The sequence below is a fragment of the Cariama cristata genome, unplaced genomic scaffold (genome assembly GCF_000690535.1).
Source record: "Cariama cristata isolate BGI_N322 unplaced genomic scaffold, ASM69053v1 scaffold42108, whole genome shotgun sequence".
Classification (NCBI taxonomy): Eukaryota; Metazoa; Chordata; class Aves; order Cariamiformes; family Cariamidae; genus Cariama; species Cariama cristata.
This window is the reverse complement of record NW_009631383.1, coordinates 22,350-47,393: the sequence shown is the minus strand read 5'-3', so window position 1 is coordinate 47,393 and position 25,044 is coordinate 22,350. Positions and strand designations below refer to the sequence as shown.

Here is a 25,044-nt window from a genome sequence, read left to right as displayed (position 1 = left end):
TTCAAGTGTTTGACACTGACTCGCCCTCTCTCTCGTGACTGGCGGCTGGCTTGGACTGACGTTTGCCTGCCAGGGTTCTCTGACGTTCAGCTCTCTGCTTCTGTTCAGCAAGCCTAGCTCAGAGCCTGCCGCAGCCTGGTTAACTCGTGGGTAGAGTGACAGGGCTGCCTGAGCACACAAGTTGTACAAGACTGTTCTCTGCTCCTGCTTGGACTTGGAATGGGTCAACTTGTGTTGCGTCCCCAAAAGAACTGTGAGTCTTAAAACCTTGTGCTGATCTGCAGTGATTTTTACTTAGGCTAGAACGGGCTGAAGATCAAGACCATACTTTTGCAGGGGACTTGAAAAATTGCGTTTGTATTGAGCTTTTGAAGCTAACTGGTATGGTCAGTGAAGTTTTTTCATGTTTTACAAATGACAAATGCTATAGCATAACTAATGTATGCTGACTTACTGTAATGTAAACTAGTATTACTCCCATTTGGTGTTAAAAAAAATAAAATGTACAAAACATTTGATGTCCATCATCAGATGGAACGATTAAACAAATGATACTTAGGCCCAGATCCTCAGAAGTATTAGAAGCCTAATTCAGTGGATCTCCTCTGAAGAGTTTGAGGATCTGGTAAGTCAACTGTACTCTGTTCTACATGAAAACAACATATACTAGAAATCTGTACAGTTTATGACCTTATCTAGAATAAATGGTGTATTAAAGCCTGGCATTGTCTTAACATTAGCCGTGTATTTTAGAAAGCACTATTTTACTTTGTTGTATTGGGAAAGAGTATTCAAATTTGTCTTTAATAGATGAAATGCAATGCAGTAGATCTTGCATTTGTCTACTAGGCACTACCTCTGTTGTTTTTCATTGCCCTTTCAAAAAAAAAAAAGCCTTAAAAGGAAAATGTTTGATAAATGTGGATGTTGATATTTGGGCTGTTTTGACATTTCTTGCCAGTTCTTGTTTGCAGTAGTGCTTTAAAATTAAAGCAGGTGCACTGTTTTGTATTGCTGCCTATACTGTTGTTATTATCCAGCATCTTTTCAAAGCTACTATGATTAAAGCATGAATTGCACTAGTGGGATAGTTGTTATCTGTAGCAATTTATAGTGTGCATAGAGGAAAGGAACTACCACTGCTTGCTTTTTCCCTTTGATAAGCTTTAGCTGTCTTATGGTATATTCTGAGGGACACGTGTTTAATATCAGGTCCATTTAATGGTCAGTTGCAAAGCAGAATAATCCCTAGTGTATTGAAATTAAAAGTTCTTTACTCTTCTGGCTTGCTGCTGCACAGATTGTTGTTATTCTTGACAGTGTTCAGCGAAAGCAAAAGAAAAGGCACTAAAGTGTGTCTATAGTATCTGATATAATGGGTAAAGCTTATCTTTTACTTAAAAAAAATCTCTAAAAAGTAACATAACCAAGTCAGCTCTGTGATCAGGAATGTGAAAAGCTGTACGTAAATGCCTATTAGGATCTTCAGAGTGGCATTAAAACCCACGCCTGTCAGATAAAGTCCGTGCGGACAAGACTTACGACTTGGAGTGGTCTGGCAGACAGAAGGGCATTGCTTAACTTTTCTTGGGAGCAACTCCCTCTTCTCTAGTGAAATTGCTGTGGAAACGTTTTTTTTTTAACAGTACTTCCTCTCTTTCAAAAAAATGCATTTCTTTTTTTCTACATGTATAAACAGACTGCACTAGTGAGAAATGGGACATGCATGGAGTTTCAGTACAAAGTAGTGCAGGATTGTTACTTGATCTGCGTTAAGTTTGGTAAAGAAATTTTTTTTCCCTACTAGTTTTGATTAAAGGCAGAACAGCTCGTTAGTTATCGTACCTTTCTGGTGTTTTACTGATTGTCTAGTTTCTTTGCAGTTTTTGTGTTCAAGTATTTTGTAAGGCCGCAAGTATTCTGAGACTCTTGTTTGTTGCCTCTTGCCCTCGGAACTGGGCTAGTGAACGACTAAGAGTAGAATTCTTAAAATACTGAAACAAAAGGGGGTTTTATTCTTATCATTTTATTAGATGAAGTTTTCTGTGAAAGTTGTAAAATCTCTGTAAATCAGGTGCAGAAATACCCACTCAATTTATTACAATCAGTGCTATTATGTTCCAGGTAAATCAGCTTTCCAAGCTATGGAAATGAAAGCAGAACAATTACTTTTGATTTATAGGCTGCTTCGATAATAGCTTTTGTCACTGATACAATTTGCATTTCATAAGCACTCTTGAGTTTCAGAATTAATGAGGAAGAAGCAAATGTAACATACTGGGTTTTCTCTGGTGGTTGTCCCTAGTATATAAACAATGAAACACTCCAGGATCTTACATGACCTAAGTTTAAATTTCTATCTTCACCAACATTCAAGGGAAGAGAAGAGACAAAGCTATCGACCGAGACGGGATACTGACAGACTTTCTTAAACCTTAAATTACCCACAGCATGCAGCACCTAATGCAGTTTAATGATCCAGTATTTTCTTGGCATTTTGTTTAAATGGATTTAATTTTTATAGGCTAAACTCTGAATGTTGGCATCCCAGAATCAAGTTGCTTTGTATCAGGTAAGAACGAAGGACACGTACTTTGTCCCTCCAAAATGTTACCAGGCTTTTTCATAAAGTCTTTGACTGTGCTCCACCAACTTCTGGTGCTGGAAGTACAGCTGTGCATCTGTGAACTTTAGTGCGTTCTCTCCCTTCCTACAGAAGAATTGAGTACGTTGCAGTTCTTCTGGAGGTGCTTCCTGTGTTTAGGTTTGAAAAATGATGTCTGCATTTGCTCCAAACTAGAACCGAGTGCTGAAAGACCTTAACTAACTTAATTCCGACCATATTGCTTCTGTTCAAATCCCTTAAGCATATTCTTTAGATTTCAAAACCCTTATTTTTCCTGTGATGCTGCTGCTCCTTAGCATATTGAATGTTACTTCCTAAATAAGTAAACTCTTGTGCTAAATCAGTTTGCTTTTCGGCAACAACCCCATCTATCAGACTCTGCTGTGCTGCGCTTGCTGCAATTTGAGGTCTCTCAATACTGCTCAGAGGTGCCGATTATTCCCTGGTTGTGGGTGTGTCCTCTTTAAAGACATCATCAGCTGCTGACACTTGTACACCTGTATGCCAGATAAGCTAAGGAATTCTTTCTTGACAGCTTCAGCTTTCTCATGCTTGAATCTATAGGGAAATGAGTATTTTTTTTCAAGAATCTTTGCTGATGATAGTAAAAAGCAGCAAATGCCCATAAAATGTGGTTTCAGGTTGTTAACTGCTGAACTCATATTTTGATTGCATTTACACCCACATTTAAACAATCAAGTTTAGCTCAGTTATACTTGATACAGATACAGCTGATAGTTACTGATCTTTGTTAAATTTGATACCAAAGTACTCTCTGCCTGTCTGCTTAAAGTTTACTATTCAAATGCTCAACTCTGGGCTTAACTGCAAATCCTCCATCAAAAGCTGCATTAAGCACTTCATCGAGACAGCTCGCCATAACAAAAGTCAAATCTTGCCGTACATTCACTGCAATTTCTTCAAGATCCTTTTCATTTCTTCGAGGAATGATAATTCTCTTCAGTCCAGCTCGGTGTGCTGCCAGGACTTTGTCTTTAATTCCTCCAACCTAATTAAGGAGAAGAAATAGATATAAAAGTTCCATGACACTAATCTAATAAAGTAATTATTGTAACAAATCACATCAGGAGTTAAATTTTAATGAAAGGTTCTCTCTCCCCCAGTCATTTAGGAAAGCAATTAAAAAGGCAGCAGTAGTTTTAGCTCATTATATGCTTAATGAGGGAAATATGTGAATATGCTACAGTACCCTTTCTGTAACAGTTAATAACAAGAGGAAAAGAATTAAAAATTAATCTAAGACTGCAGGTACAAGAATATCAATAGTGGAAAATTCATTACTTTTCAGGAATTCTTTTTCTTAAGAAAGATGGCTGTAATTTTTTCATATGGCATGTTGAAATCCTGCACCTACACTCGAACAGAAGATTTTCCAGATAAAGGCAGTATTTGGTTTAAGGGGAAAATAATCTTAAGGATGCAACGCCACATGATCAGTAACTTGAGTTGCACAACAGAAAAATGTATGGAAGAGCAAACCTGGAGAGATGGCTTTGTGCTAGAAAAACAGGCATCCCTGCAATAAGCCACCTGTTTGAGTTTGTAATGAGATGTAAAGAGGGGCTTTAAATTAGCTTTTCATTTAGTCACAGCTGTAGCTTCTTCCCCTTGAACTCTTTTCTAATCCTATTTACAGACCATCTCACAGAAGAAACTTGTAATTTTACAGTGCTTCAGAGGAAGGGAAAGCCCCGTATTGTAGCACAAGGGGCAACAGCCTAAAGGCTGCTACAAACCAAGGTCATAGTGAACCCTAAGTCCTCATGGCGATCACTCCCATCTGGGCAATGCTGCACACTTGCCACATGCCTTGCTTTCAGGCAGCAGATGCAGTTAATGGCATGCTCATAGGAGTTAAGTTACTAATAATAGTAAGATTCTAGACAACATTCAGAAAGAAGCTAAACCTGGTTTAGTATTTACAGATACCTAATTTTTGCATCCACCTTAAACAGTAGGCTAAATTTGGTCACTGGTGCAATAAAGACAATTTCTTTGGAAAGCTAAGCAAACTTTCACCAGATTGAGTTGATGCAGTGTTTTATTTTTCACTAGAGCCTTCAACAGGCAGCAGTTGTGTCAGTCTAACTGCCACCAGGAGGCCATTTCAGAGAGCCTTCCAGTCTGCTACCTTACCCTGTTGTCTCGGGTTTATTCTCTACTGCATGAAACAAAATACTATTTTCCAACTTCACCCTTCCTTTGTCCGTCATTTGGTACGAGATGGTAACTCCCACATCTGCTTAATTGCTTATGCCAGACACCGTTTGATACTTAAAACTAAAACCGTATTTGTTTGAAAAAGCTTTATGGGAACACCATTCAGCTAACTATAGCCAAGGAACAAAACTGAAGAATCATCTAAAAATACGTGTAGAGAGATGCTTTCAAGAGTAACCTATAAGCAATTACTGCAAGAGCTTTAAGAAACAACTTTTCAAAGAAACGGGAGGTACTTCTGTAGTAATAGTTTGAGGAAGCATGTTTAAAAATTGCAATACTTACTTTGGAATCATCTTAAATTTTAAGATTTCTAGGTTTCCTTTCTAACCAGCCATTTTAATGTGCCTTCCCTGAAAACAGGATCAAGGCTAGCTTTAACATTAAATGCAAAGCCGACAGAGGAGCGGTACAGTACTACAGCAGGCTGGCTGGCTTCCATCAGCCTCTTACAACTGCACCAGAAGAGAGTGGAGTGCTGCTAAGGAAAGATCCAGCAAGACTTTGCTTTTGGAAGTGCCTATAAACAGATTTTTATATCCAGAAGAGGGAGAAATAATACAACTTAGCTCCTTTTTCAAACGATGCTTACTGGAAGAACAAGGCCTCTTAGTGTAATTTCTCCCGTCATGGCTACATCAGAACACACCAGCCGCCCACTGAAGAGTGAAGCAAGGCAGGTTACTATGGTAACCCCAGCAGATGGTCCATCTTTTGTGACAGCTCCAGCTGGGAAGTGCAGATGGATGTCAGTGTTGTCAAGGAGATCAAAACTTCCAGAAGCTTAAGGGAAAAAAAGAATGGTTTGAATGTGAAAAATCTAAACCTGTTTTGTTCCCAGTCTTTATTCTAAAAGCCCACCAGAGAACTAAAAGTCTTAGCACTATTTTTTTACAGTAGGCTGAAAAAACAACACTATATTGCAGAGGCCCTAGAAAAACAAAACAGAAAACCCAACAAGCTTTCCTAGGTCCAGATTCCTAGACAGAGCCAGAACAAGTTAACCCATAAACTTGGCACTTACATGTGTTGGGAAATTCAGAGTAGGGATTCATGGAGCAACCAAGGAATTCCTAATAGAATTTTTAGGGCTTTTTTTTTTTTATGTCCCAAACCATAAGCATCAATTTTCAGAGAACATACCACAAAATCAGCACTCTGCAGACACCCAGCATGAACCAGTATTATAAAGTAAATCTCTCATTTATATCTTTTCACCTTACCTAATGTGTAGGATGTAACAGTGCAACCACAAGAGGTAAATGTGTATATAGTTAATGCCAGCAGCATTTCATATATTAATTCAATTTAGTTTTTTAACGTATCATCTAAACTTCCACAAATAATGACAGGTACTGGGCAATTATCTGACTGCTCAGCAGATGATCAAATGAGAAAGCACACTTCCAGAGTTCTTGGGAGGTTCAAACAAAAGACAAGGGAGTTAAAGGTTTCTTAGCTGAGTCCCATTGCACTGCAGTTCATCAGCTGCCATGCAAACCCAACTAATTCTTAAAATAAAACTTAAGACTATAAAAACCTACTTTTACTAGAAACTCTGTCTTAATTTTAGAGGAAAACTACAGACTTGCATATCTATATCTACATCACTAAAGTGCTACTGGAAAGCTTTGAATGCAAAACCATGTAAGAGGCCATGTCTGCTACAACTAAGGAGCAGCCTCCTGGCGCGCAGGCTGTCCGCAGCCTTCTGGGTCGTGCCAGGAGGGACTGGCCAGGGTGGGAGAGCCTGCAGCGACAACTCCCGTTCTGCCAAGACCAACCTGTTCGCCAGGCGGCTGATGCCTCGTCTTGCCAGCAGTCTGGGCAAGAACTAGAACCGATTTCATCTTCAGTGGAGCACTGATTGTTGGAAACCCCTTTCTCTGTTAAGGCAACCACGATGAGTATCAGTAACATCCGCTGTTACTCAGCAATGTTACAATCTGCTGAATTATTGAAAAATATGTCATTTCAGGACATTTCATTTCCATGCAATATTAATGCTTCCTTTCTGTGCACCCCTGCGCTAAGAGGCCAACGGACACATACAATACAGCTGTGCCTTGTTTGTCATTTTTTTTCCCAACCTACCATTGGTTAGCTGGTATCTCTTTGCATTGCTGCGCAGCCAGCTAATTGCAAGATGTGCCGACTCCTTCATAACATCTCCAAGTTGACCAGTCAAAGTAAGCTGACCTTCTCCATCCATGCGACTAGCTTCTACAAACATGATCTCTCCCCCTAAGGGAGTCCAAGCCAAGCCTATGGCTACTCCTGGCTGACTTAAGCGTTCAGACACCTGAAGGAAAACACCACAGGAAACAGTTTAGGAAACAGTTGTAACAAAACTATTGCAAAAACAATTTGATAGTTGCCTTCAAAATATCCATTAAAACACAAAAGTTAAGCCCAAGTGTCTGATCGCCTCCTTTTTTTTTTTTCTTTTCCTTTTTAATGCAGCAGTAATTCTGCCTTACTTGTAAACATTAATTACGGAATAGGAGCTGTATGTGGCCACTTACCTTAACACAATGGCAAACATCTGGGTATGTCATTCTTGAAACCTTCCCCACCCCCAAAAGTTCAGTGAGAATCTTTCTCTTCAAAGGACTTCAAGTATTTAGTCCATCCTGACGGAATGCTTATATGACTTAATCTATCTGCTAGAGCTATATTTGCCCTGACTGTATGTTACTCATATGAAAAAGCCAGTTTTGCTCCCGAATGTTACCTAAAAGCCTTTTTAAAGGCAGTTGCTTTGCTCAAACTACTGTTAGACAACACACTGATTTTGTTCATTGCAAATATTTATAAATAATTTTGGATAATGAAAATATGAGTCTGCTAGCAGGCGAGGTATGAAAGAGGATGGGAAATCTGACTGACTCCCATTAGTAATTACAGGTAGTTAAGCAAGCTCTACTCCATCCAAGACTATGATCTACTTATCTAAAGGTCTGCCTATGCCCAGTTACTGATGAGCGTAATGGGGGTCTCTGAATCCCAGTCTCCTGTGTTAAGAGAAGGAAAGAGAGGCAGGATGTTTTCCTTGAAAGGTCCAGGTTTTTTTGTTTTTTTTTTTTTTTTTCCCCTTCGTCTGAGAGATTCTTTTAGAATATACAGAAAGTCCTTTTGTTTTCCTGAGAGTCAAGGAGACGAAGAAACTCTGATGAAAGATCATACAGCTATTCAGCATGTTCTGAACTAAGTTTTGTATTTATTACAAGGCAGAAAAGAAACTGGATGAATTTTTACTGTGTCAGGCAGTTACTAGAGCAAAAGACAAATACTCCTTTGTAAAATAAAGCTATAGGCCCATTTTAAAATAATTTTGTCTCTTACTGAAATGCAGAATTGAAAGTTAATTTGATTAATTCCTGAAAGAGATGAATTCTTCATTAAACTGTTTAGAGAATTTAAAGAAATGTTTCATTTCTAGGATAGAAAACAAGTCAAAGGAGCCTCACAACAGAACCACAGTAAAAGAACTCCAATTCTGAAATCTGCATTTCTAGTTACATTCAAATTTCTCAAACTATTTTTGTCTCTTTGAAGCACATTTAACATTCCATTTTACACTACGTTCTATATAAATCCAGAGCAAGAGACCGGGTTTTTTCCTCTAGCATCAACTCATTCTTCACTGCACAACTTACCATAATCTTAGTGCTTTCATTTTATTTCCTTCCAAGAGTTAGCAGAGAAGTAAACTAAGCAGACTTTGTACAGACACTGAAAAGGCCAAGCTCTGTATACACAAAGTTGACTGGCTTTTAACCATCAGCCCAGCTACAAGATCAGAGAACTCTGTATAGAAGCCTGTACAGCCGTGGGCCTTAGGTCCAAAGGCAGAAATACTTGTACAGTCTTCTTGTGAGCTGGCTGTATTAAAAATACTTCGATTTGGGAGCTCCAAAGGCAGTGAGTTCTTAAATATTCTAGTCTCTTACTAAAATGCCTGTCTGTAAGCCCACTAGAAATGCTGCTGCAAGTCCCCAAGTAGTACATGGGCCTGCTGTAAGTCAAACAGCAGCAGTGGATTACCTAAGCAGAACAAGATAGCCTTCCATGAGATTTTCAGAACAAGAACTCACTTTCTAAACAGGAGCCAAATGTTAACATCTCAGTATTAGGCCGCAATCCCTCCCCATCATAAAAACAGAATCAAAATCGAGACCATAAAATGATTAGTGCTCAGTTTCTCTTTCCTGTTTCACAAATAGAAAATGGCTTCCTTTATGCAATAAGAGTGAACAACCATTCACTCCACAGCTGGTACCTCTGGTTCCTGGCCAAAAAGAGATGCACATTTAAAAAACATAAGCTCATTTACAAACACACAAGTTGTGCTACTTGTAGCTGTAGACGATTCAGACATGGCAGGAACAACTTGCTCATGCAAAAGAATTGGTGAAGAAAAAAAAACAACAAAAAGAAAACATTTGAAGTCCTACAAAATGAAATTAAACATACATGCTGCTTGTTGTAATTTCTGATTTTGTATTATATGCTTTGCCAAATGCTACGCTGAACTATGAAGCGCTGTCTTCGTCTAGGTTCGAGGCCTAAGATTAGAAACGTGACCCTCACTCAGGACCCACTGTTTCTTGGTTTGAGGGAAACTGGCACACTGCAGAGGCACAGCACAAGCAGTGCCAACTCTGACTGCAGCAAGGCTATGCTGATCCAGCGGCTCCTGGTGCCAACAAGACTCCAGCTGCTAGGAAGGCCAAGCAGCAGAGGCCAGCAGGACTCGTGTGACCCTCCTGGATCCAGCTGACAGCCAGGTAAGTTAGTAACTATATTTCCCTCACACTAAAGCAAAGGGAGCCACACAGCCCCTCTCCTTGGTTCTCCTGTGGCTCTCAGTTACCTACATCTTTTGGATGACATCATTCCAGTTGCTTTTATTAGCATAATTCAGGGAGAGTGGCTGTCTCTTTTTCTAGTGTTTAAGAAAATTGCACATAATAGACTGTTTTATGGTATCAAAATACTTCATCTTCTCAAGCATTTTCATTTTTGTTAACATAAGTTTCCATATCCATTCCCTGTATTTTATTAGTTACAGTGACTTACTCTGATTAGCTTAGGAACTGCTTAGTAACTCAGGTTAACAAAATCAATTCATCCTGGTTGCACTGAAACCCACCAACACTGAAGTACTCTCCTTTACGCTTGAGACAATCGTGTATTTTGGCAACCTGTCATGGTTTCAAACATTTCAGGTATAAGGAACAAAAGTTACTGTCCACACCCTCTCCCATCCCAAAGTAGCCATGGACAAGGTTTGTTGGTTTGGGTTTTTTTGTTTTCTTTTCCTTTTTTTGGACTGGATGTTAGCACTGGCTCTAACTGTGTATCAATTCAAAACAGTTTACAGACTAATCCCACTATTTGAGAGCTTAGGGGCAGCAAACAGCAAACATAACCAAAGATAAAACCCCAAATGTTTCTAAAGACTCATCCTTTATCTCACCTCAGTACAAACCCCTTCCTCTATCCTCAGACTAGGTAGGTACCTCCTCCTACTTTCACAAGTAAGTTGAGATCTAGTAAGAGAAACTAGGTGTGTACTAAGTGTTAATCACCTTTCAACCGTCAATCTTCACACTAACTGGTAGACTCAGGGGCCAGCAACTTCTCTTGCTGTACTACTACAGATTGTGCTACCTCTACTGCAGCCTCCTCACCTGAACATTAACTGATGCGTGTTGACAGGCATATGTATAGAAAACACCCTGGCAGGTTTGGTAACTGTCTTCAGAAAAGACCCTTGAAAATCCCTAAAAGCACACACACACAACCATACAATGCTTAGAGGAAAGTACATTACGTTACACTGGACATACCTATGAAGGGTTACAGTGAGCTCCACAAGACTCAATCACCCCTGGCACCTCAGAATAGTTTCTTCTCACAAAAAGTCAGAGGAATTTAAATTAGAAAAAATCCTTACTTATACTTTTTAAACAACTTCAATTAAAAATGACCATTAGAATCAGCTGATGACTGGTCATGTCTGTCAGATGCTGGAATAAGAGGTCACTGACCTACATAAACAGTCTTGGTTTTTTGAAAATTTTTGTGGACAAGACCAACCCAGCTACAATTTAGCTGTAATCTGAGTAGATGGAACATATTGTCAGATACATTTTAGCTGCCTATACACTGCAAAATTAAAGTCTTAACATTTAGCACAGTCATTTATTTTAAAATATTTAAGGTTATTCCAAGATAAAGGAGAAGCGACACCATGTGCAAGTCTGCAGTTTTGGAGTTACTTTCTAAGTCAGCAGAGTTGACAAAAAGCTATTAAGTCCCTGATTCGTAATGAGAAGATGAGAACCAGTCCTAAGTTACTTGCTGGTCTTTAGCATCTTTGTTATCTTTCCACAGGTTCTCCCAACCTGACTGTACAAACCTTTTCTCTAGTCTACTTTTTTGATTCATTCCCTAGCAAACCCCTGCAGGCAAAATACGTAACAGCAGCTTCCCTTTAAGGGAGGAGGATTTCCGAGAAATACCACCACAAGACTGATATTTCTTAGATAAAAATGCCTATCTAAACCTCTGCTTTGTACAGGTTTTCCTTGTAAAAGATAACCTAATTTGTTCCTTAATTAGAATTGTGTATGTCCCATGAAATAGAGTTATTCTTTTATGGCATTTGCACTTTCATTTCCCAGAATAGGTAATTTCACCAACCTAGAGCTTCTGTCACTTCAACTTCCCTCACATTATGAGGGCACAGACTAATTCTGATGAGAAATACTTCATTCTAAACACTCTGTATATGTTATAAAGCCTTTCCCCCAACAGCATGCTGTGCTGAAACATTTCATTAAATCTTCTACACTTAAACTACTGTCAAGATTATTCTTCCAAAGCCTTACTGTGTGATTTATTCCAACATTACTTATGTAGGGTGACACATAAGATTATTTATTTGTGATAAATTAATTAATCCTACAAGTATGAGCCAAGTATTCTGTCATGCCTTTCTGCTGGGAGACCTCTGCAGAAAATATACAAGCAATGCACTGAGAAGGTGAAAGATGAATCACTTGTTTTAAGGTATTCCCTGAAGGACAACAGATCAATTAAGTCATTCCATGTTTTCAGTTCTATTTGCTCAGCTTCATCCAAGTATTGACATGGTGCCTGCCTCCATTGTATCTTTATTTCAGCTAATTATAATGGCAAAATGCAGGTCAAAGGTGAAGCTTTAAAGGCTAGATATATAGAGAGATACACTGCAGAAAAACAAAACCAGAAAAAACACCAGTAGCCAATCTGAAATGCCTGTCATTGAGACAGAAGCTATACTCTTCATTTGAAATAATCTTGGGGGCAATTGAGAAGGTTAGTTAGGAAAATCCATTAAAACAGGAGTTACGTGGCTATCTGAGCAATTTACATTGAAAAAATCATAAAGTGTATACTGAAAAATATTTACTCATTAATAAATACAGCAAATAGTACATGAAAATAAATCCTGAGCTGCTCAGGGAAATTGGTGCTGTGTGGACTCATCTCTAGTTCTATTTATGTGCTACTTAATTTGCTTGCTAAATACGGAAACAGTTAAAAAACCTTCGATAGACAGGTCAAAAGCTTCAGTCAGTCTTATTTCAGCTTATACAGGCCAGCAGATCCATGAAATCCTTCTATGCATATTCATAGCAACTGTTCATGCAAAAAACCACCCCAACCCAGCACTCATGTATTTGTATATTTGGAATTAAGAGCCACACTTTAAAAATTTTACTTGCACTACTTACTCCTGTAGAAAAAGGACGAAATTGCAGAAGTTATTTGTCAACACAGCCACACTACCAAATTTAAATGAATAATCAACTCCAGAAAAAGTTCAAAACTAGGCAGAACATCTAAGAAAAGTCACATATTAGCATATTTCTTAGCCTACAATCTCATTTTTTAAAAGTGTGATAAGGTAATATTTGAGTTAGTTCTACTCTTGACTGGGAACTAGGAGTACAGTTGCAAGTGACCGGACCTTTTGTACAAATCTGATCTATTTTTTAGCACCTTTATGAAACTAATAAACACCATTTGTAAAGATCAGAGTACTGGCTTGAGTATTAAGTTCAATTTACTACAATGGCTTTATGTGCATCTGCCATTCAAGCACCAAAAATCGAAATGATCCTGCAGCACTTTAGCTTCAAAGACCAGATGTCTGAACTACACAACGTACTTCAAAATGAAAATTCAGATAGAATGTTATTTCTCTGACACCCCCCTCCCATGCTATTTTTCAGTAATTGTTTCCAAAAGTCAGGTAGTGAGAAAAAGCTAGATAGACTAGTAAAAATTTCCATAGGAGTATTACAAATGATCTGATGGCTACAGTCATTCCAAATCTAGCTGAAGTATATCCACACTACCTTCTTAATTAAATGGCCATGAACTGTCTTGTGTGATTTTATTATTGGGTACAGCAGCTTCTAAGGGTTGAAAAGAAAGAACGGAAGTTGCTTACAATAAAGTCATTTGCCTAAAGAGCAATCTCTTCTAATTCTGAAAGTAAAAAGAAATAAATCAGAACATGAATGACCAATGTGAAAAAAACTCAGCCAAGAGAGTCATCAGGTACTGGTCTATTGATCACTTGATCTTCCTTGCCTCCCATTCCCCCCAACTTCCACTCCTATCATTATCATCCTCTCACACAATCAATAGTACTGTCGTCTTTCAACTCGTTTCCTCATTTCTGTCTCTTCATTAACAATCTCTTCCATGATAAAATTTTCATATCCAAAAACCTCAGTTCAGGTCTAAAAACTGACTCATTCCTTAACAATCATTAATTTTTTCCTGCTTCCCCTGGATATCTTGTTCCCTTTTTGTCCTCCAAATCCCACTGGACTCTGGTGTTCTCATCCTGGGGAGAATTATCATCACAGGGAAGTTCTTAAAAGCTTGAATTTTGTCTCTTCTGCAAGTTTTCCCTTCATTTCTATTTTCTCCATAACTTACTGGATTACTGGTCTTTTCTCCAGGATAAAGACAGAAAAATTTAGTGTTCCATAAGCAACTGGATTCCTGTCATAGTGTTATATATACTACTTACACTCGGTCAGTTCACCTGGACCTGAAGTAAAGCAGAGAATAACTGCAATGTAAATGGTGAAAAGAGAATCACAAACAAACAAACAAACTACTTCAACTGATGGCATTTTCATAGAATGTAGCAAAATACAGATGGAGAAAAGAAAAAATTCTGGAATATGCCTACGGAGAAACAGAGCTGGTACTAGGAAGCTGGAGGTGCCTGACTGATCATAAAACCTCTTTAATAGCTAAGAGTCACATTAATCTAAAGAATGTCTGAGAACTTCTGGTGCAAACTGAAGTGGTTTTAATACCCTCAAATGCTGACTGGCTTTAAGGAGGTATGTGGGACAGTCCTTAACACAGCTGCCTCAGAGACAGGATTCCTGGGTTCTACTTTTGGCTTCTTTCCCAAGACCACCAAATATCCCCCAAACAAAAGCAAAGTTGTTACAAACTGAAAAAACATCACCACATTCTTAAGCACTGCTGCAGGCATCTTTGCTAACAGAAAGCCATGCCATTATGTTATTTATGTACCCTGAATTAAAACAAAATAAAACAAACACTTCTTTAGGTGAAAAAACACTTGGTGGAACACAAAGAAACACAGTTCTATTACCAACACATTTTTAAAAAAGTTAATATTGTATAAACTCAGTCAATAGCAATAAAATAGACAAATAGTCAAACCAGACAGAAATAGCAGTCAAACAGAAACAAATGAGGATGTTACCTCCATTTCATACATGGGTGGCCCCAGGATATCTTTTAAAGCATGGAAATCAATTAAAATCGGCATTTCAGGTGGCAGAGCCAGGTCAGCTGTGTCACTGATGGATTCCGTTTTTGCATCTTCTGTGACATGCTCTTTGCAATCTAAGAGAAGAAAATCTAATTTAGGATTTGTAGCGGTCTTTCTTGGTACAGGAATTAAAGAAATCGTGACAGACAAAAATAAAATATTCAAAGAAATGCTCAGAAAGTTCATGAAAGTGTGCTTAAACTTTCACAAAAATCTTGTCAAATTAAAGATAATATAGCATCAAATTTAATTACTAAGCCTAAGCATGTTTTAACTGTTCAGCAAGGATAATATCAAATCTAGAGCACTGGCAGAGATGCAACTCACTTGCTTAAATGTATTTTAAACTAGGTCAACTAGCAAAACACATTAAGTTCATTTAGGACTGCACTTTTCATCAGATTTGTGCATAAACCCAGTATTTGTAGGAGACAATCACGTTTAATGTAGTGTAATATAGAAAATATGGAGCTGAATGTGGAAATACTGGAAGTTCAGTAACTACTGTTCTTTTTATGTACGTTTACAACTGTGCTCTCTGTGGTCTCTTTCTGCAAGGATTTAAATGCTTAACTTCTGACACTAATAATTAAGTTTTGTCAAATAAAGTAGGAGCATTTTGGCCAGATTTACATTCATGGCTGTGGTACACGGCTGCATTACTTATAACTAGTCTGCATTACGTTCAATAACATCTCATTTCTCAGTATCCAACAAGGACAGCGTAAGTCACCGCTCTGTATGCTCTGTAACTCTGCCTTCCTCTCTCCACACCCCAGTCCTCGCACACATACCCTCAACAGCAGCTGACCGGGCGCAGGAGAAGCTGCTACACATAGATCACCCAGAAACCTGCTCCCCTGGAAGCTGAACTCATCCGGCCCGGGTATGCCACCTCCTTGCAGGCTGTCAGATGGAACCACTACCCCAACATAGCACAGCCCACCCTTGTTGCAGCCTGTGCAGCACATATTCTGACATTACACTTTTTACTTTGCTTTTTGTCTCTTATAACTATTGTGGCTTTACTCAATCATCAAATCACAGAATGGTTTGGGTTGGAAGGGACCTTTAAAGATTATCTAGTCCAACCTCCCTGCCATAGGCAGGGACATCTTTCACTGTCTCAGGTTGCTTAATTCCCAAAATTGATGTCCCTCATTTGTTCAACAGCCAGTTCAGAACACAGCATATACAGTCCTTTTTCAGTGGAAAAGCCTCAAACAATTTCAGTATAACAACTTCATCTACGGCTTTTGTCTTGAAATATGGTACTTACACAGGGCCCCACTCTTTTCTTTATTGGACAAGATATTTCTAAGGTGTCTTGACCAATAACCACTAGCAGCAAAAAATTCCTCAGAGATAAAATTCTTAGGCATTTTCAGAAATACCTATGGGTATGATAGACTTTTCAGGAAGGGTTATAAAACCCAATTAGCCTGACACTTTTGAATGCAATATACTCAAGTATCAGCAAGAAGGGACGACATAATTAAAGCAATAGTTATGGATTCAAAAGCGTGCTCTTTCCTTCCTCCATTTATAGTATGATTGTATTTCTTACCTACACAGTTGTTTCCTTAGCAGAATTTCCTTAAAATTTATGTTTTCTCTACAAATGTGTTTTCTATCCAAAAGTGAACTGTAATGGGGACCATATAAATATCAAAGCTTCAAAATTGTTTTAAACCAGACTACACAGCCAGTTGTTTGCATGAGTAAGTTCAAGAATTTAAACATCATTTGTACTAGGCCTACACTGCACATTTACTTAAGCAACTGTATACAGAAGGAGAATGTAAGCAGGGAGTCATTTCCCCACAGAATTTGATCCAGATGCAAAAGGCTCATAACCATTTTCTCGAGAGCCCTAAGCAGTATTTTAGTGAAACATAGATCAGAGAAATGAAAAATACTTGAACAATCCAGATGTTTCTAAGGTTCTGTGGCAGTTTTATGGCAGTGCCTCCCTGCCCTAAGGCTGCCATTAAGAAAAGCATTGTACACATACATATAGTGAAGATATTTCTTCCCACCCCAAAAACACAAGCCTAGGATACATTTAAAGTGATAGTCTGTATTATGCAGGAATGTATACTAAGCTTCAAGACTTCTGCACCACATTTTGGGAAATTACCCACTGTTGCTTCCTTTCTTTGAATTCTTTTTTTACTTTCAATGAAGAAACTGTCTTCCTTCACATATTAATGCATGCACCATCATTGAAGATCCAGGAATTTAAACAATTATAGAAAAACACAAATCATGGATTTAATCTATTTAATATAACATTAAGAGGTGTTCTGTGCTGCAGAAGTAATTCTCAGAATTGATGAAGAGAGAATGTCTCCTTTCACAAGGCACAAACTATAATTTTGTTAACCCTGATACATAAAGGCCTTTTTACAGTTAATTTTGTTGCAGTGCAATTCTCACTAATGCCTTCATACAGTTTCAAGGAAAATATTCTACCTCACTATTACCATAACAACACCAACTCAACTTTCATTCAGAACTGAAATCTAATAGTTATCAACAGCCACTAATCTTTCCGTTGTACAACTCATTGCTCCATGCATAAATCCCATTCCTTTACTGCCTTAGTCAGATGGCCCTCCTGTTGTCCCAGCATGTCTCTGTATTTTTGTTGAACTACTATTTCTGTACATAATAAATTTGAATACATAAATACTAGCAAGTCATGTTGTTCTTGCAACTCAGACTGCAGTTTCAACACTACGCGTCTTCAACACCTGAGTAATTTGATATGACAATTCATATTTTAAACCAAAACTGAGTTTAAAAACAACTGCTTTTGTTCTATACCAAGATTTTACTAACAAACACAGTTCACCATTTCTGCTTGCTCTTATTTCACGGAGTTCTACGTACACAGCTGAAGGAGACAGACTTCTTGTAAACAAATTAGAAGGTAATTTTTGAGGCCACCTGCCCTATTAAAAGAATCAGAAACACTTTCTTTGAGTTTATATAATCTAATTAGTAGACCCAGTTTACAATCTGTAACAATAACAAACTCCAGACTTTTTCTAAAAGTATTAACCTAAATTCTGACATTATCTAATTTTCTATAAAAGCATACAGTGATGTTCCAAAATACAATTATAAATACTAACTTTTTCTTTGAGGGAAAAAACATTTTCTTTTGTCACCTTTATAGAAGTGCTGACTATGAAGAATCTATAAAGAGGCAAGTAACTAAGATTTCCATTAATGATGACAAATACATGTTCCCTACCTATTCCAGATGACTAGCCATAAACCATAGTACAAGTTAAATGACACATTTATCTAAAACAAGACAGTTAAATTTAAGTTGCCAGAAATAGAACTTTTGGTTAGGACAACAGCGTAATCATCTTATATTTTACGTTGGAGAAACAAGCTAAAAAGTTAAAGAAGTGCCCTTAACAGAGCTCCATACTGGAGGAACCACCGGCTGGTCTGCTATTACGTTACTGCTTAAACAAAAGAAGCATGGTACTGAGTTGTTTTAACATTTAACATTGGAAAATCTAAAAAAAAAACCCAAAAAACCCCCCAAAAACAACACAACCAAAACCTAAAAAAAAACTAAAAAAAAAAAATCCCCAAAACTCATCAACAAACCAACAAACACCCCTCCCCTAAAACCAAAAAAAATCCAAAAAACGACCAACCAAAAAAAGAAGATTATGTTTGTAAAATTTTCAGAGCAGAAGCTGCACCTACTCAGCAACGATCATGACAATGTTCCTCAGGAATCTGCCTGTGCAATTTCCCAAACCAAAAAAAAATCTTGCATTTAAATACAGGATTTGTAAGAAAATGGACTCATAAGAAAACATACAGACCATGAACTACTATACATAATTCAAGATTTAATCTAAACAGGAATTCCATGGCACAAAGACAAAAGTTTAAGAATTTAAGACTCCTACTTTCTTCTAGAGATATAATGGAAGTGAGTGAATAGAAGAGCCTAAAACTTCCTCAACACGTAGCAATTTCTCAGCTCCTCATAAAACATATTTAAATTAAGAACTAGTAATACATAAGTCTCAAACCCAAAGATTTCCAGCCATACTTACTGGCCAAGATAGAAGAATATAATAGAAACCTAAAATTTTTAAACAGCTTTTAACATAACATATTCTAATTTGCTGAATTGCTATGAAGAGGTAGTAGAAAGAACATAAGCACGAAAGAAAAGGTTTCAAGTTTGTGGGCAATTAAAGGGAAAACAGCATGTGGGTTTTTTTTTCTCAGCTGATTTACTAGCAGATGCTTCAGCACACAACAGACTGACCCAGAATCTTAAAAGCAACTTTCCATTGTCCAACTTAAATCTTATGCACTACATACGTGAGAAGTGTTGCTTCGAAAAGATTTTGTTTGGAAAAGAAACTCCCTCTTGGGACCCCAATCCTACTAATACTTACTTGTACACTTAAATTTAATGCTATGTGCATTTTTCCCCACAGGATCAGAAAATTTCTCTTTTCACAAAATAATTACATTCCATCAATTCTCATCTAGAATAAAAACGTGTACTTGGAGCACTTGAATTTGAGGTTTACATATGCAGGAATATTTCGTTAAATTAACGTTGTAAAAAAAAAAAATAGTTTGTATATAAACCCAACTTTTTGTAACATCTATGCCTTGTTGGCCTAAAACAGAAAAGACATTCCAAGCAGTTTTTAAAAAGAACCACATATTACAGCCTGCAGAGCTGATAAGTATACTAACACCGGCACAGCTGAGCTCAAAACTTGAGTGCCTACAGTCATACCACCATGGGATTTATGCTGATCAGATTTCATAAACTCATTTCCCAGTGCTATGGGAGATCCCATGCTGCTGAAAGTGCTGAGTTTTGTCTAGAAGATAGAACAGGTCACTTTTTGCAAGAGCACTGATGTTAGCCCAGCTGTAGTAAGGCCCTTACACGTACTGAAAACAAGCAAACCCCCACCCCCGCAATCATGCATACTAATCTTTGTGAATAAAATGCATTATGCCCAAGTTGAGGGAAGGAGAGTAAAGACTACATGTTTCAGTTCATGGTGACCACTTCAGTCAAACTTGCATTTAAACTCAAAACCAAGTGTTGTTTCATCCACAAGGAGCAGAAAAACTGTACTGTATTACTGGGTTATGGAAATATTTAAGTCTTTTCAAAGCCTCGGTTTCAACACAAATAGAATCCTCATTTAACCACTTTTAGTTATTAAATATTACCTGTCCTCAACCTCCTTTCAAGTCTGAATTAGACCAATCATTTTGCACTCTGGGTTTCAACTGTTGTATCACGATATGATGCCTCAGTGCACAGTTGCTGCATTGTATTCTCAAGGCAGTTGCACTAAAATACGAAGGAGAATTTCACATATTTTTGTGACTCCTAAAATTTTTTCCAGTGTCAAAGATGAGATGAGTGTCTCATAAATCTTAGATAGTGTTTCAGTAAAATATCAGGTAGTGTTACTGTACACAAGAATGACTCCCTAGAAGGTCTGAAAAATGACTCCATTTGCTTTTGCTGAAGTTCACTGTAAAAATTCAACAACTGACACAAACTAACACTCCTCCACTTGCCAACTTCATCATAAAACTCAGGAGGCAAAAAGAGCAAGGAAGGCAATACAAAGCTGCCAGTGTATTTCAGTCATGCATTTTTGGAAAGTGCTAAACATGGCTTGACAGCATATCTCCTAGCATCAGTTCTGCTATGGCAGTTATCCTCCATTTTTAGAGCCTGCTATCAAACAGTGTCAAAAGCCTGATGTTTACAAAGCCTTGAAAACAGATGCTCCATTTTGAGTTAATAATCTGATTTAAATCAATATAACGACGGAAATTTTGTGGTTCTACTACCTAATGTCTTTCAACTTTTATGACAAACCCACAAGCCAGAAGGCACTCAGCTGAATAAACACAATAGGTACCATGTTACTATTCTGATATGCTATGAATCATGCACAAATTATGCTTTAGCAAGTTAGAATCTACAAGGCAAGCCTGTAGCTTGCTCTCTCATGTGCACAACGCATGATATATGAACACACTAACTGTAGCGTCTCAATCCCACATCAGTAACTGACAAATGTTTAAAGCAAAAATGAATTATAGGTGTTTTTATACAGATAAAGAAAAAAAATAATAAAGAAATAGTTCTAAATGAAACTATTAAGAGACAACAACTTGAATGACTCTGGAAGAATAATTAATCATTACATAAAATAAAAATTCATCATCACTATGCACAATTGCACAAATGTCCATTAATGAACAGGAAAAAAAATTCCAAAGAAATACATTTATGCTACAAATCCCATTATTTGCATCAACTTGCAAGTATTTGGGGACATTTCTGAGTTTTGTTTTAAATACTTGGTGGTTTCCAACAGACTGAATGAAAACTAAACAAAAATATTTTTAAAAAGCGTCCTACTCTCATACACTCCCAACAAGTGACATATTCTGCTAAAAATACAGCAGCGTATAAGCACATTATTAGTACAAAATAAAACACATTTTGCAAACTGTGCCATTCTCTACATGTCTTCATAATACCAAAGTTTAACTATAGAGCCACCTGTCCCTTGGACTCCCTTTTATTAATACAGCTTTTTCTTATGGACAGTTTCAATTCCAGAAGTACAAAGGCAACTCTTCACATCTCTTTTCTTCTGGGCTTACTCCAAATCATGTGTCAACCAAAAATGCTAGCATTTTGCCCTCTTTTGAAGCACTTAGCTTGCTGTTTTCACTTAGCTTTGGTAAGCTGCAAGTCTCGTACTAATTTTAACACTGTAAATACCCAAGTTGCAAGTACAGTGCTAATTTTAACATTATAAATACCTCTCTCACTGGATTGAGATGTCTAATACAGTTCCTTTTTGTTCTTTGCTTTAATAGTAAAATGTTTCTTCTTGTAGTATCAGGAGTTGCTCTCTGAATCTACTTTTCATTTACTTTATCAGAAGACTCAAAGAGCAGAATGACACTTTGTTTTATTCAGCAATTGCATTAGACCTTTTAATATATTTATTAGACCTATTAGACCTTTAAATAATATTTAATTTCATCTTAAATAAATTCATTTCAATAGTCACATTTCAGCCACGGCTACCCTTCAGTGCAAAGAAATAGTTTAAAATATGACTTGTCAAAATTACTATCAAAAAAGCGACAGTAGCAGAGACACCTGATATCGCTTGATGCTAGTAAGCCTGGCCACACAGCCCAAAGCTCAGTGTTCTGATTCAAGAGCAAGTTCCGGTATCACAGAAGTATCAACAAGCTCAGTGTTTGACTTCAGAAAAATCCAGCACACAGGAGAGAAGGTAGACAAGAAACACATAATATAAATGGAAAGCACTAATAAATGTCTTCAAAGCTCTTCCTTTTAATGTAGATGAGACAATTTGAACTGCATAATCACTGTAGCCCACTGCTACTGTGAGAGTTCACTTAAAGCCAAACATTCAGAAAAAACTGAGCTGAATCCACTTAAGCAAACACTGATTTCTAAAACAAATCCAATCTTCTGATATTACAGTTTCCATAGACATTATGATGAACTTAGAAAACTCAACAAGGTAAAACAAGATGTAATTTTCAGAAGGGAAATACTGAGTTAGGGGCAAAAAGGCAAGGTAAAGCTGAAAAACGGTCAATAAACAGATTTCCAGAGACAAATTACAAAAGTTTTTACTATGGGTAAAACTCTTTTTCATATACTCTTCTAATTAACACCACTGTTTGTAAAATATTGGTTATATTTCCTCCCCTAGGATTTACTCTCTGAAAGGGGGGGGGGGGGCACCATTCAGACTTGTAGCCTGCCTTATTTTAAAGGGACAGATAATGAGTGTCCTTATTTGTCTTCCTCTAAAACCAACCAGTCCTAAAACTACTCTAGCTGTACAGATGTTAAACCTTAAAGGTTTTTTTCACATCGGCTAAGTTGTGGAATCTTTCACAACATCAAACCAACAGAGGTCTGTTTAGTATTTTGTGTTTGTGAATATTCTGGAGCAAAAGTAAGAAGCCATTCTGCAGTTTTTGCTTTCCAGCGTCCTCTGGCACATAGTTGTTCTCTGACAGACTGGCAGTACTTCTTGTCAGAAAATGTCAACTGGACTCACTGCAGTCTTTAACAAACAAACAAACCACTCAATATGATGCTTGCTAGATTTTATTGAGACTAAGAACTATCCACATTTTAGAAGTTCAGCTTCCAGTTCAGATTGTGTCCTTTCACATTTCTCATCTGCCTTGAACTGAGGGCTCCTGCAGACATCTAGTGCTGCAACAGAAAACTGCTGCGTACAGTGAGATCGCCCCTCAGCAACCGGCTGGAATAAAAGCACAATCATCTATGCTCTGCGTGGTATGTGTCACCACACACAGTAAGGATGTTCATTTTTATTAAAGAGAACATTAATTTGGGGATAAAAAAGGGAGCAGTCACCAGTTGCATGTTGCACATGAACTGAATTATGGGCCCTTCTTCTTCCTTCCCTGGTTCTATTTCAAGACTAGAAAGAAGTCTACCTTTACTGGTGAAGCAGTTATCTGAGTATTTTTGCTGTTTGAGAATTTTATGTTTAGTTTTCATTCAGTCTGTTGGATGACTGGGAATGATAAATCACTACTGTCTGTACACATGGGAAACAAGAACAGACTTACTGAAGCTGACAAGTTACCAAAGCTCCAAGAGACTTCGAATAAGTGCAGTCTTAAAAGGCACATAAAAAGAGTCCCTAAACCTTTCTAATTTCAAAGCTCATCAAGCAGACATTTATTTTAGAATACAACAAAATAACTGGATTGAGTTCTGAGCTGGTACAGCATGCACAGTGCAGTTAAAGAACCTCTTTAAATACAACTAAAGCCATGCTTAGTCTTTTATTAAAGGAAAAAAAAGTGAAAGATTTGCATAAAAAAGCCTAGGAAGACATAAAAACATACACAAATCATAATTGCATACCTAAGATATGAAACAGATCCATTGTACTTCTCAATTACCAACTTGGCAGGCTGAAATTACTTATGTCCCAAGCCATAATTCAGCACTACTTGAACCATGCATAGGAAGAATGTCACTCTATTTGCAAAGCTTTTAAAAACAGAACCCTTAAAGAAGCATAAAAAAGGAGAAAAGGTTGATAAATCAGCTTCCTAGTGACTCCATTAGAAGCTTCCTTTTTAATAAAACATGCAGAAGATACGCACCTTCTCCTTCACTCACTTCAGCACGATCTGGCTTTGTCTCTTTGTGCTGTCCTTCTGCCACTTTCACTGCCACTGCTCTGCAAATGGCTCCCAGCTTCCGATCCAGAGAGCGAACTCCTGCCTCTCTAGTGTATCTAGTAAAGACACAATTGCTTTACTGGTGGATATTCTTTATAAGAGAGATTTCTACACAATTCCTTTTTAAAAATACATCTAAATAAAATGAGATGTGAAAGGCAGTGAGACCTTGGGCTACTCTAATAAACAGAAAAAGAAGTCATGTGCTTTTATCAAAATAATTGTGGTTTGCTGACAAAATTGTAAAGACAGACAAACTACTGAGTGGGAAGAAGACATGACTAACACCTGATGTCAAACCTTCGTGAAAGGCTCAACAATGCTCCAATAGCACTGAGTTTTTATCAGATGCATAAAAACTGAAAGGAAGAACTATTTTAAAACTCAAAATATAATTCACTGAAAGGTGAGGAACTGACTGTAAAAGAATATTTTCTTTTAGTCTATGAATTAAAAAGAAACACCAGACAATAACTCACCAGACTCACTAAATCCCAAAATGCTGTTCCTGGTCATAAAATACTTCAATTCACTGTGCACTGATACACTTTTTCCGTTGGAAATGAGCTAGTTTCAAGTTCAAAAGATGTTCTGATCAATATCTTTGCTCTCACATCCATCAAAAAAGTAGTTCTAATTAATACAAGCTATTTAAAAAAGCACTTTTTAATTTTTTTAACCTAATTAGAATTTTTAGACAAATGCGGCCCATCAAATCACAAGAAACGAAACGGTAGTTTCCATTCTTCTATGAAAACAACAGAAATAAAACTTCATTCTTTAAAATAAAGGTTGCCTCCTGCCAAGACCATGGCTTCAGACACTGAACACTGCAGCAATACTAGTTTCAAGTGTTTCTGTTTATTCATAGTGCCTTGCCAATTGTGTCAAAACAACTGATTGTGAACCACACTCAGAGCCAGAGCTAGGAATTCTCTAGAGAAGGAAGGATGATTCGGTTTAG

At 37.5% G+C, this 25,044-nt stretch overlaps 1 protein-coding gene across 1 annotated transcript in view; it reads right to left on the bottom strand.

Annotated features, from left to right (window-relative positions):
* Positions 1–2,843: 2,843 nt before the first annotated feature.
* LONP2 (lon peptidase 2, peroxisomal) overlaps positions 2,844–25,044 on the bottom strand; it is a 43,675-nt gene continuing 21,474 nt past the window's right edge. Inside the window, 5 exon segments of the mRNA XM_009705919.1 lie at positions 2,844–3,635; positions 5,460–5,650; positions 6,962–7,169; positions 14,685–14,827; positions 24,003–24,136. Coding sequence (XP_009704221.1) covers positions 3,414–3,635; positions 5,460–5,650; positions 6,962–7,169; positions 14,685–14,827; positions 24,003–24,136 — 898 coding nt within the window. The 3' untranslated portion in view covers positions 2,844–3,413.